We start from the raw sequence: 13,171 nt of genomic DNA, 5'->3' as shown, positions 1-13,171 counted from the left end.
AACATTTATTTGATATATTTTACCAAAGATTGAAAGCAATATCATTTTTAAATTTGTGATTGTGCGGCATTCTCTTCGCATTTAATTATTTTTGGCAACGATCTAATATGCCAAAAGTCTACATAACATATACATGAGTAAAATGTTTTCATTTGTTCTTCTTTACAAAAAATATTTTGTTGCATAGATTTATTTGAAGCAATTTTTTTTTGTTCTGCATCTATCTAAAGCCAGTATTCATTTTCAATATATTATAATCAATTACTTTCCCATTAGCATTTTTTTTTGAATCAATAATACCTCTGAAATGGCATCATTTCTTCCAATTTGTTTATTATTTTTCTCTTTAATCATATCCAATCGAATAAAATATTTCGATTCAAATCTTTTAAAGGACACCGCAAATAATGCTTCAGAAAGATTGAATGTGTTTTTGACGCGAAAAAAAAAAGATAAAATCTTGAAAATGTTGTACGGTGTTTAAAATCAGCCCGACACACATCTTAATGCTTAGATAAATCGTTCAATTATCGTTTTTGTGTATAATTTTGATATATAAAATAAAAACAATGGTTCAAAGTAGAACAATTTTTCACTCGCTGAATTTTGTGGAATTAAGTTATTTACTTAAAGTGCAGGTGTAATTTTGTCCGTTGTTACCTCAAGTTCTCTTAAAAATAATAAAATAAAACAAAAAAAAAATATAATTTGTCATAAAAGGTATTTTTCAATGCGGTTTCAAACAACAACAAAAATTGATGTAATATTTTTATGTGATAACCATGAATAGCATGTACCTTATTTGGGAAAAACTGAAGAAAAAAATGAAAAAAAAAAAATTAAAATAAACTAACATATAAGCTGATGCACAGTTCTTGATGTACTTGTACACAAACGTTATAACTAAACGGATCATAATTGTAATGATGGTGCTTTTATATAGACTTGAAGACATACATTTAACCTTAAATACAACGCACTTTCTACATTCAATTGTCATAATGTATATGACAATTAAATACTACAACATTATTATTATCTTTTTCGAGAGATTTGTTTTTGAGAATAAAATAAATTTTGACTCTTTTGTACACCTTTTGTGTGAATTTTTCGGTGAAATCAGTGATCTTTTATTTAAAAAAAAAATGGAATGAAGTAAAAGAAACAGAAAAATCTCGAAAATTAATATTAAATTTCATACATTTTGGATATCGAAAAACTATATATTCACGAACATTGGTCATTTAAGCGATATATCTTTTGAAAACACATGATAATTTTTTGAATGTAATTTTGTACACAAAATATGCTTACTTTAAGTTTCAACGTAAATGCAAGCCAATATTTTTTTTGTACAAATAAATGCATCATTTCTGGAACAAGCTTTTTGTAAATTCGGTGAAAATAGATTTGTAATAACGTATTGTTTCAGTACATTATTTACAATGATACACGCTCATTAAATGCGTACATTGTATTGTGCGATATTTTCAACCAATTAAAATATCCTTTGTGTGTGCGTGAGATATTCAGCAGCTGAATTGAATTTGGGAATTTTGAAGATCGTCAAAACGATTAACCGAGATTATACAAGTGACTTATAAGTAACCGTAGCTATTAACGCTGATATGATGTCACACATCTGCGCTTTTGGCTGGTTAAAAATATGGCTCATTACAATGGTTTTTTTTTCTTTAAATTCACAATGAAAATATGAATTATGAATTATAAATGTTGTGAGAATATCTGTATGATTGAGCGATTTTAAACGATATATAGCTTAAATGTTATCAGTGTAAAATATATGCATGGTATTTCATCAATGAGGCATAACTATCAAATTAAAATCGATTAAATTCGGAACGTATTAAATTCCATCCTCAAATAATGATTTTTATTCGCTTTTCTTTTTATTCTTTTTTTTTATATGGAAATTTCAATAAAAGGTAATTTATTTATTTTTGCTTTTGATCAATTTTTAAATCTTTGTTATAAAAAAAAAATATGTTCAATTAAAGAAAAAAAATTAGAATGGAAGTGATTCGTTATAAAGAAATTTTAAAGGTAGGCTTCTGTTTAATATACGTCACATCGAAAACAATAACTGAATGTATGTGGTACAAGTATCGCATCTTCGTAAGAAAAAAAACCGTTTCACAGAGCACATATATTCCATGATCGAATTTAAAATCCAACCCGATTAATAATGAACCACAAAAACAAAATACATAGAAACCATTAATCATCTGATAAATTTATCACTGTTTTTGTTGGATGTGAAGTAGCCAGCTTCAGTGTGAAATATAAGTTTAAGAATATCTTTCATAGCAACAATTAAATATCCTTGAATTCAAAATATTTAAAAACAAAAACTATTATGATGAACTTGATCCAATAAATAACAAAATGCTTGAAGTGAATAATTGTATTTTACTTTTTTTTTATCAACTTAATTATTAATAGAAAAGCGACTCCGTTTGCTTCTGTTGTGAAGGTAGGAAGAAAAAAAAAACAGATTTTTAGAAAAACACACATAGACGCTGAATAAGCCCTTTTAAGGTAAGAAAAATTATAAACTTGTAATAGGTGGGTCCATCGGGCGTCTAAGTTTTTGACACAAATAAATTTTCTAGTTGAGAACAACCTTCCACTTAGTGAACTAGTGAGGTCTATCGCATATATTTGACATTATTACGAAAACAGTTGGAGATATATGATATTATTTCATAAAATATTTAGAAAGCTCAAGTTTTGTATGAGTCAAAGAAAGTATTTTTTTTCTTCTTTGGACAACACTTTGTGTTAAATAAATGAGTAGAATTTGTAATAGAAAAATTATCGTATCTATTTAATGTTCGAATTAATCGTGAGTACGTTAAAAAATATTTTTTTTAATATATTTTCTTTAATCATTTGGCAATTAGGTCTTATAAAGCAAACAATAAGAAAAAAACATCAGTGTTGTTTGATCAGTAGCGCCATCTATATGTAAATGCCAAATACAATTTCCTTTGCACACATTGACTTTTGCCATGAAAGTAAATCAATAATAATCATATACAAATAATTAAATAAAAATAATGCAAAATTATTGACAACAATCGATATAAAAACAAGTATATGAGAAGAAAATGTGTGTTATAGTAATAATTTGAATGAAATCACACATAAAGTATTCCATCATAATCGTTTTTGACAGCTAGTAAAGAAAAAAACACTGTGTGCACAGAACTATTTATTGAATTGAACACGAACAGTAGCGAGTGAGTTTTTTCCGTAGAAAAAAAACATTGAAACCATTTGAATCTCATACAAAATAGATGTGTGTCGAATGTAAAGATAATAGTGATAAATATTTTGACATCGATTTCCTGATGTTTGAAGTAACATCGTTTCAACGAAGACCAGCACGGAACTAACTTGAATTCATCAAAATACACAACATTGTACTGCGACAGTGTACTCCAACTGATTGAAATTGTCGTCGTCTTGAGAATTAAGTCGTTTCGTTCTATCCCACAACTTGGAATGGGTATTATTTCTATTACATTCCATTACGTTCGATTACATGTTGATTAATTTACAATATTTACATTTTTTCTTCTAATCATCTGTCTAGGTATATTTTCTTTGTACAATAGACGGGAGCGTGGATTAAACAATTATGCTGGCTTAGAAGATCAAATACACAAATCAATATATTCACATTTGGAAGCATACAGCTGTTGGGACAGTGATTCTGCGAATGGTTCGGAATATGGTGGCGTTTACAATTTGGAATATTCTCCCGATGGGTAAACATTACACAATCGATTTTTGTCATGATTCACAAGACTAATGCTTTATTTCGTTTCATTTATTAGAACACTGTTAATAGCTGCATGTGAAAAGAAATCGATCGTTTTATTCGATCCGATAACCACTCGTCAAACGAAGGCTGTGAAAAATGCGCATTCAGATTCCGTAAATTGTGTTAAGTATGTAATACATTGATCGTTTTATACTTTTGCGTCTGAAATAAATAATACGAATTACAAAATTTACCAACATTTTTTTTTTTCATAGGTTTCTAACGGATTGTTTGTTTGCCACTTGCTCGGATGATACAACCGTTGCTCTATGGGATAAACGAAATTTAAGATCGAAAGTTCGGAGTTTACATGGTCACATGAATTGGGTAAAAAACATCGAATATTCAACCAAAGAAAATCTGCTGGTGACGTCAGGTTTTGATGGAAGTATTTTTACGTGGGACATAAATTCGAGTACCGAACAAGGATTTGTCTATCAAAAAGTATTTCATACACCTGGTTTGATGAGGTGCCGAGTATCACCAAATTCAAATCAATTGGTCATTTGCACGACGGGCGGCTACTTAATCATCATTCATGATTTAGAATTGTCAACACTTGCCGAAGACTTGAATGGATTTAAGGTGGGATTTTCAATTAAATTCACACATCAGTTGCAGCAAAATTGTTTGGCTCGCAATTTATATATCTCAAGGCCAATATAGACTTTTGTCATGATCATTAATTAATTTACGCTTTTATTTTTTAATCAATAGCCAAATGTGTATCGTCTAATGCAGTTAGGTAGACAATTTATACCAACAGCGGCGAAATTCGATCATGTGTTCTCGAAAAATATGAAACGAAATCGAGTCGAATTAGTTAGTGATTTTCCAAATGATGCCGAAGTAATTAGTAGTTTACAAGTGAGTCAAATCGAAATTTGAGTGAATAAAGATAAGCAATCAGTTAAAATTCATTTTCTTTCTCATTTTTATTTTTATTTTTTTTAGATCCATCCGCATGGATGGTGTGCACTTAGCCGAAATATAAGTTATGACGAGAGGACCGAATTTACATGTTTACACGATATTCAGCATCGAGACTATGATGATAGCATTGATAATGCTGAATCGGATGAACATCAAAAAAACAACGATACACAACCATTTATGACAACGTCTACAGCAACCACCACCACCACCACAACGACCACAACAAATGTAAGATTGATATATAATGGCCGCAATTTAAATTGAACTAATCAATAATTTATAATGAAGCAGGTGAATAGCACAGTAACACATGCAGATATCTGGGCCGCTGAAATGACTGTACGAGATAGATTGCTTAGGGTTAGACGAAACCATGATTCGAATACATTTAATAATACGCACGTATATGGTATCAGTAGTGGTGTTTTATCAATGCAAAATTCCAATGCGACTCAGCCCGTTCGATTGTCATCACCATCGGCAACAGGAGGTGGTGGAGGTGGTGCATGCAGTGGATATCGTTACATGTACGTACCGAAAAAGCCGATACCACAAAATGTACGACGAATGTTATACTCAATAGAACAACCAAATAAAGGCCAAGGATTGATAAAAGAGGAATGCTTCTCATCATGTGGACGCTTAATATGTTCACCATACGGATTAGGGTTTCGTTTGCTCGCATTCTCGCCCAATTGTCAGGAATTACCACAGGCGCTAACACAACAAAATGGTTCAAATAAATTATATGAATTGAAAAATGTTGATTGTCATCAAGATATTGTGGTGAGCACAAGATTTAGCCCCATTCATCCGTTATTAGCCACCGGATGTTTACAAGGAAAAATAATGTGGCATCAGCCACGTTTTTAGTTTTATTCAAATTCGCTTCATTCGAATGCATAATGTTCAAATATGTTTTCTTTTTTAAATTTTCTTAAATAAAATGTTTAGTAATACGTAGGCTGTTACTTATATATTGAGAATAGCAAACACAGATAAACATTTATTATTGAAAACGACTTTATTGTTTTTCAAAATATTCTCCGTGATGATCGATAGACTTTTGCATTCGATGAAACCATTTGTCATTGCATTCATGCCACTCCGAAACTGATATCTCCAAAACATGTGTTTTGAACGCATCAACTGCTTCTTCGGGCGTTGAAAATCGTTGACCACGCAGTTTATTCTTCACGCTTGGGAACAAAAAGAAATCGTTGGGTGCCAAATCAGGACTGTACGGCGGATGACCCATCAGTTCGATGTTTTGACTGGTCAAAAATTGAGTTGTTTGATTAGATGTGTGAGAGCTTGCATTATCGTGATGAAGAATTATTCTGCGACGGCGGTTGTTTTTTCTTATTTCACCAATCACTTCCGGCAAACAAATGGTGGTATACCAATCAGAATTGACGGTCTTACGATCTTCTAGTGGAACTGTTGCCACATGACCATTTCTCTCGAAAAAACAGGCGACCATTTGCTTCGAAGTGCTTCTTGCTCGATCAACTTTTGTTGGGTTATCTTCACTTTGGAAGACCCATACTGTTGACTGCTGTTTACTTTCGGGCTCATATCCATAGATCCATGATTCTACACATGTGACGATATTATAAATGTCTTTTGATGCACCTCGATTGTATTTGTTGAGCATTTCTTTACACCAATTCACACGAGAATTTTTTTGATCATCGGTCAATTTATGTGGAATCTAACGAGAGCAAATCTTTTTTACGGCCAAAATTTCATGCAAAATCGTGTGTATGCTTCTCATACTAATGCCCAAGGATGCCTCAATCTCAAATCTTGGTTTATCATGTTTTTGACAGCATCGATAGTTTCTGGAACAACAACCGATTTTGGACGACCTTCACGGAATTCGTCGATGAGCGAATGACGACCACGATTGAATTCAGTAAACCAGTGATATGCAGTGGCCTTGCATGGAGCTTCATCGCCAAAGACCAAATGAAGTTGATCAAAACACTGTTGTTGAGATACACCCAATCTAAAGTCGTAGTAAATCATCGCACGAAAATTTTCACGAGTGCAATTCATTTTTTTGTTGAGATGCAATTTAGATGTCACTGTAAACAATACAAATAGCGCGCGTATGACAGAACGTTCTGAGATCGTTTATGCTACCAAATGTTAAACTTAACGAATATGACAATGGTTTGTATTGGACAACACTAAATATTGCCAATCTAGAAATATATGGAGCAGCCCTCGTACGTGGGATGTCATTAGACGCATTCATTTTATTAGCACCGGCATGCTTCTGACATTTTGGCGACGATAGATACATAGACAAGCAGATAAATAAAATAAACGCAACGCATCACAAACTAGCAACGAAGAACTGAGAAAAACAGAAAACGACCACATGTAAAAATGTAAGAATTGTTCAGTTTATCAAGTGCGTGTGATATAGAGAAAATTGTTTCACCGAATTCTCAATTCGTCGTCAAAATTTCGAACGAACAATTCCAATTTTTATATTTTAACGTTAAATTGAAGAAATCTCAATAAATACAAGAAATATCATTTGACGTGTATTTAACGTTTAGTAGTTTTGTAACTAATATGGCGTCGTTCGGTGGTGAAGAAAATGCTGTTCAAGAAATCGGTAAACATTTTATTCAATAGCCCATGGCATTTATGAACAATTCGTTTTAAGTATGTGTGATATGTGTAACGATTGATTTTATGTATTGAAAATTGTGTGATTTTATTGCAAATGATTTGAAATTTATTTCAATTATATAAACGTAATGCGGCTTAGTTTGTCGACAATATTGTTCCGCCATTAGTTTAATTGCTTGTCACAATTTCCATTGCTATGTGTGTGTTTGTTATACAAATATAAAAAGTATTCAACTGTACAATCACCATTATTATTGATGTTATCATTATCTTCGTTTGTTTCGTTTTTTTTTTTTTTTCATTCATTCTCGATTATTGCTTGATCGATAACGACAACAAATTTATTAACGATTTGGTCTGTTCAATTTAGAGGGAACTCGACGGACGCGGTCAAGCAGAAAAGCTGCTTCCACACCAGTTACAACTGTTGTTCCAGTTAGGAATACACGTCGATCAACGCGAAAAAAATCATTCGACGTAAGTATATTACAGTATATCGTATTGTGAATCGTTTCACAATTTTCCCTCTCTTTGAATGATGAAAATATTTGCTAATAAGCATTTGTTTGAGATGTATCTCCAATTGCTGATGACATCCACACTCACACTTTGTGTGTGACTGTGTATTTATGATATATGGCAAGGGCCAACTGAATTTTTTTCGCTTTCAAAAATCAATTAAATATTTGAATACGTGAACAAATGTATAACAATCAATTATATTCTCTAGAACGGCGGTGACGATGGTGAAGGTGATGTAAAATCAACTGAGGAAACTGATACTTTGAATACAATAGAAGAACAAACTAGCATTGAATGCAAAAGTGTAGACATGATGCAAGTCTGTATGGATGCATTGCAAAATAAAACATCCGGTGTTGATGATGATGCAACGGATGTCAATAACCCACCAATATCAATCGAATCGAATAATGAAAATGACCCAGCAAATCAACAAAATGCCACAACAACAACTGAAGCCACCGAATTGAACAGTGATTCGAGCAGTTTACCAGCCATAGCAGAAGATCTGCCCAATGGCAACAGTCAAGATACAAAAATTTCAAATGAATTAGATGCTGAAATGGTTTCAGAAGATGAACTACCGGCACCGGCACAACCAAAAATTGATGATGCCGAAGATTTATCCGATGAAGAATTGCCAGGTCCAAAGAGAGCCGAGTTACCAGCGGATACTGAGGTGGTGTCTGAAGAAGAATTTCCATCGTCAAATAAAATTAAACGAAAAATCGATGGGGGAAAAGAGGGTGAAAATGCCGATGATAATGCCGACACTCCAAAGAAACGTGCAAAAGCTGAAGTTGACAGTAAACATAATTTACTATTTATTTATGCAAAAACAACAAATTTAATCGATGATTTTTTTTTTAAATTAATTTTTCTCAATTCAATTGTGTTCATTAGGTAAAGAACCAGAAAAATCGAACGAGGCTAGCGACAAAACTACACAGAAAAAAACACTGCCTGATCTTGATAGATATTGGAAAGCGGTTAACGATGATCCAAGTGACTTTACCGCATGGACATACCTTTTACAATATGTAGAACAAGAGGTATTTCATTTTATTGTTATGTATGGTGAACTACACCGCGGCAAATCATAAATCAAAACATATGAGAAAAGAGACACCATTTCCGTTGTTAATATATAACTTAAATTTAATTCGAAAATAGAATGACATTGAGGCAGCCCGTGAGGCGTACGATGCCTTCTTGGCACACTATCCCTATTGCTATGGCTATTGGCGTAAATATGCTGACTACGAGAAACGGAAAGGAAATAAAAAGAAATGCGAAGATGTAAGTTAAATTGATTTTTGCATTTAAAATTTAAATTTATTTAATTTATTTTCGGTGAATTTATGTTCGTGCAATTAATGTACAATGACGTACAGAAATCGAGCGACAAACGGGTGCATAAAAAATACATTTTTGTTTTCGTTCCATATTTGGCTTTTGCAGAGAATATTCAATTTTCGATCAATTAACGTTTTATCGATACATTTACTTCGCTACAGTCAACAGTACTCAGAAACAGCTGTTTGTCTGCACACGAGCCCCTTTCTTGGGACATTTGCTGGCATTACTCTTTCACAATACTTACCGTTCAAAAATCTCACACACACACACACACACAATCACTGAGATGCAAACGTTATTCGATACACAATAACGACATCAATCAAATTTTATTTTTATAATTAGATAAAATAAAGTACAGTTAGTTTACAGTGTATTGGTAATCAAATTGATTTATGTGGATGTTGCTTGTGTTCGATTTCAAATACAATCCATTAAACATTTAACTCAATTTGTTTACCAAAAAAAAAATCTTTCTTTCTTTTTTGAACAGAAAAATGAATTGTGATATTTTAAAGACACATATTGTGATTAATATTTTGTAGAAATGAATTAAATATTTATTGAAAAAAAAAAAAACAATCAACATATAAACACATCAAAAGTATTGAGTTTTGTTTAGATGGACATCAATTAGTTTCTATTCTTTTTGTTGAATTGTTCATTCTTTCTATGCTTCTCATTTTCATCATCCACTTACATTCTTTGACATTTGATTTTCACTTATATTCACTTGCTCCAATATATTTGCATGATTTTTGGGTCCAATTGTTGTAATCCAGGACTATCTGAAATCAAAAGCGTTCAATTCCAATTTTCTATGTCGAAATCATGTCTGGTGTTGGTCCAAAAACCAGAGCTGTTATTGGCACCGAAGAAGTGCAGTGCCTGATACATGAAAGAGGGCTTGAAGTGCACTTCCACGGTGCCAATGATAGCTATGTCAGAAAATTAAATTACAAAAAAAAATTCTTTCTTGCGAGCTTTCTTCAGAACATTTGCTAAAAAAAATACTGATTCTGACCCTAAATATAATTTCCCTTCTTCAAAAAAAAAAATCAAGGTATTCGAACGTGGATTGAAAGCGATACCATTATCGGTGGACTTGTGGATACATTATTTGACCCATGTAAAACAGAATTACACTGACAATGAATTGTTTGTTCGATCGCAATTTGAACGTGCGGTTACAGCTTGTGGTTTAGAATTTCGATCTGATAAACTGTGGGAAGCCTACATTAAATGGGAGACTGAAAATAAACGCCTCAATAATGTGATCAACGTATATGATAGACTGCTAGCAACGCCAACTCAGGGCTATAGCAGTCATTTTGAAAAGTATGTAATCACATTACATTTAAATTGCTGAGCTGAAAATTCTGAAAATTATTTTAATTACTTCTTTCGTTTTCATTTTATTATTTCTTCTTTTAAAAAACGAACAAAAAAAAAACATAGTTTCCAAGAGATCGTAAGCAACAATGCGATCGCATCGTTGATACCGGTGGACGAATTTAAGCGACTTCGAAAAGAAGTGCGCGATGCAGAGACAAAAGAATCGGCTGATGATTCGGCGTTAGCGCCCGGTGCAGATGAGCCCGACGATTATGTTCGAAATGAATCCGAAGCATCTGCCATCAAAGATAAATTGCTTACTAGCTATCGAAAAGTACATAAAAATACAGTGGCTGCAGTAACAACGCGTTGGTCATTCGAAGAAGGCATTAAACGACCGTATTTTCATGTAAAACCACTTGAACGATGTCAGTTAAAAAACTGGAAGGATTATTTGGACTTTGAAATTGAGCAGGGTGATCGAAAGCGTGTTTTGGTGTTGTTTGAACGTTGTCTCATCGCCTGTGCATTGTACGATGAATTTTGGCTTAAAATGATCCATTATCTCGAATCACAGACTAATGAACCCGATATTGTACAAAAAACCAGAGAAGTATATGAACGAGCATGTACAATTCATCATCCCGATAAACCGAGCCTACATTTATTGTGGTCGGCATGTGAAGAACAATTGGGCAATTTAAATAAAGCGGCCGAAATTTTGAGCAATTTAGATAAGACATGCCCAAATTTAATGCAAGTTGCGTATCGTCGCATCAATTTGGAACGAAGGCGAGGCGATTTCGATAAATGTTCACAGTTATACGAACATTACATAACAAATACAAAGAATAAAACAACAGCCGCCAGTTTTGCAATCAAATATGCTCGATTTTGTAATAAAATCAAAGGTGACATCGATGGTGCGATGGTTATTTTACAAACGGCATTGGAAAAAGACCCAAGCAATGCTAGAATTGTATTACAAATGATTGATTTGGCATTACAACGGCAAACGGTTAACGAAAAAGAGATAGTTAAAATTATGGACGAATTTTTGGCACGTGAAAATCTCGACATCGACCAGAAAGTACTGTTTACACAGCGAAAAGTCGAATTTCTCGAAGATTTCGGACAATCATCGGCCGAACTACAAGACGCTCAACGATCACTACAAACTGCACTTAGCAAAGCGAACGAAGCCAAAAATAAAACAAGGTGAGAATTTCCTTCAAATTCTATACGATAACACTTTTTTTTTATTTCATGTAATTCACATAAATATCATTTATATCAATCGTTTCAAGTCAACATAAACTATGTCGAATTCAAACCCGTGACAAACAAAAAATTCATATCAATTTTCTATCCAATCGCATTGGTTCATTACTGCCAAACTTCACGGCATTTTCCTTGCGCATCTATTCAATGAAATTCGAAAAGATAACATTTTATTACTAATGTTTTGTTCAATAAACAATAAAGTTTCAACAAACAATGATAACAATAATGAATATTCTCACCTGCCTGATATCCCGGAGGGCACTTGACTGGAGTCGTGACCACATTTCGCTGTAAATTTGAAGGGAAAATTCATTTCAAAACGAAAAACACAATTAACTTAACTGAATTTACCCAATTTTTTTCGCTGAGAATAAATTTGGGTTTGGTTGGTGTTCTTACATTTTCAATGTCATTCACGCTTGAAAGAAACTCGGATGGAACGGCATCGTTGTTTTTCTTCTCTTGCAATGGTTGTGCAATAATTACGCCACTGAGAAATAGGATGCAAAATATGATTGCAGAGTAATGTGCCATCTTGACTGGTGGTGTACAAAAATCAATTTGATTTTAAAGTTAAAATAATTATCAATTTTATTGAATTGCGAAAATCGATAAATATTTCTTACTCATTGATGACTTGAATATTTTCTTGTTGAGAATAGCTTTTTTGCAAAAGTAACAAGCGTGTGTGGAAACGATACTCTTATCGCGTATATGATTAGATACAATTCAATTATATCAAATTCAATGCCATACAAATACCTTTTTACATTTTATTTAATCTCATCAACAATTTAATATGGCTATAAGAAAATCTTAAACAATTTTTTTCGTTTGTTTTTCATTTGTTTACACAGTGAGTCACCGCAAAAGAAGACACCGAAAGATAGCACACAACAGTCAGCATGTACAACTTCAGCAACCTACAATAGTTCATACTACAATTCGGGTAATAATTCCGCTTATTATGGGAATAATCAACAGTATGCCGGTGCACAAGCGTACGGCGATTACAGCAATTATTACAATAATTATAGCAACTACAGCCAATGGAGTTATGGGTGGTAACAAAGCAAATCAATTCAATGTCTCTTCGTTACAAATGAGAATAAAATTTAGAATACTTTTAACATTAAGACATTTCATATTTTTTTAACATTTAAAATTATTTTATAATAAATGAAGAAAAAGAGAAAAGAAATGGCAAACCAATTTCAGCCATGAATTAATGCATAT

The 13,171-nt window shown here is 32.7% G+C and overlaps 2 protein-coding genes across 4 annotated transcripts; both read left to right on the top strand.

Moving 5' to 3' along the window:
- Positions 1 to 3,079: 3,079 nt before the first annotated feature.
- On the top strand, positions 3,080 to 5,779 carry LOC116352269 (DDB1- and CUL4-associated factor 10 homolog). 2 transcript variants are annotated; one of them, XM_031784740.1, is made up of 7 exons: positions 3,080 to 3,532; positions 3,620 to 3,794; positions 3,864 to 3,977; positions 4,066 to 4,435; positions 4,568 to 4,717; positions 4,805 to 5,014; positions 5,075 to 5,779. In XM_031784740.1, the coding sequence occupies exons 1-7, from the start codon at positions 3,529 to 3,531 to the stop codon at positions 5,657 to 5,659; spliced, it is 1,608 nt and encodes a 535-aa protein (XP_031640600.1). In that variant the 5' UTR covers positions 3,080 to 3,528; the 3' UTR covers positions 5,660 to 5,779. The 2 variants fall into 2 exon arrangements, with proteins under 2 accessions (XP_031640600.1, XP_031640601.1); XM_031784741.1 differs by having other exon boundaries at positions 3,083 to 3,532; positions 5,078 to 5,779.
- Positions 5,780 to 7,094: 1,315 nt separating this feature from the next.
- Positions 7,095 to 13,168, top strand: LOC116352144 (pre-mRNA-processing factor 39). Of its 2 annotated transcripts, none has more exons than XM_031784489.1 (8): positions 7,095 to 7,185; positions 7,806 to 7,912; positions 8,166 to 8,763; positions 8,861 to 9,009; positions 9,131 to 9,256; positions 10,380 to 10,654; positions 10,775 to 11,869; positions 12,793 to 13,168. In XM_031784489.1, the coding sequence occupies exons 3-8, from the start codon at positions 8,268 to 8,270 to the stop codon at positions 13,001 to 13,003; spliced, it is 2,352 nt and encodes a 783-aa protein (XP_031640349.1). In that variant the 5' UTR covers positions 7,095 to 7,185; positions 7,806 to 7,912; positions 8,166 to 8,267; the 3' UTR covers positions 13,004 to 13,168. The 2 variants fall into 2 exon arrangements, with proteins under 2 accessions (XP_031640349.1, XP_031640348.1); XM_031784488.1 differs by lacking the exon at positions 7,095 to 7,185 and adding an exon at positions 7,193 to 7,418.
- Positions 13,169 to 13,171: the final 3 nt, after the last annotated feature.

This window comes from Contarinia nasturtii, unplaced genomic scaffold, assembly GCF_009176525.2.
Source record: "Contarinia nasturtii isolate CC-2019 unplaced genomic scaffold, AAFC_CNas_1.1 Cnas_scaffold_187, whole genome shotgun sequence".
NCBI lineage: Eukaryota > Metazoa > Arthropoda > Insecta > Diptera > Cecidomyiidae > Contarinia > Contarinia nasturtii.
This window is presented reverse-complemented; position numbering and strand designations above follow the sequence as displayed.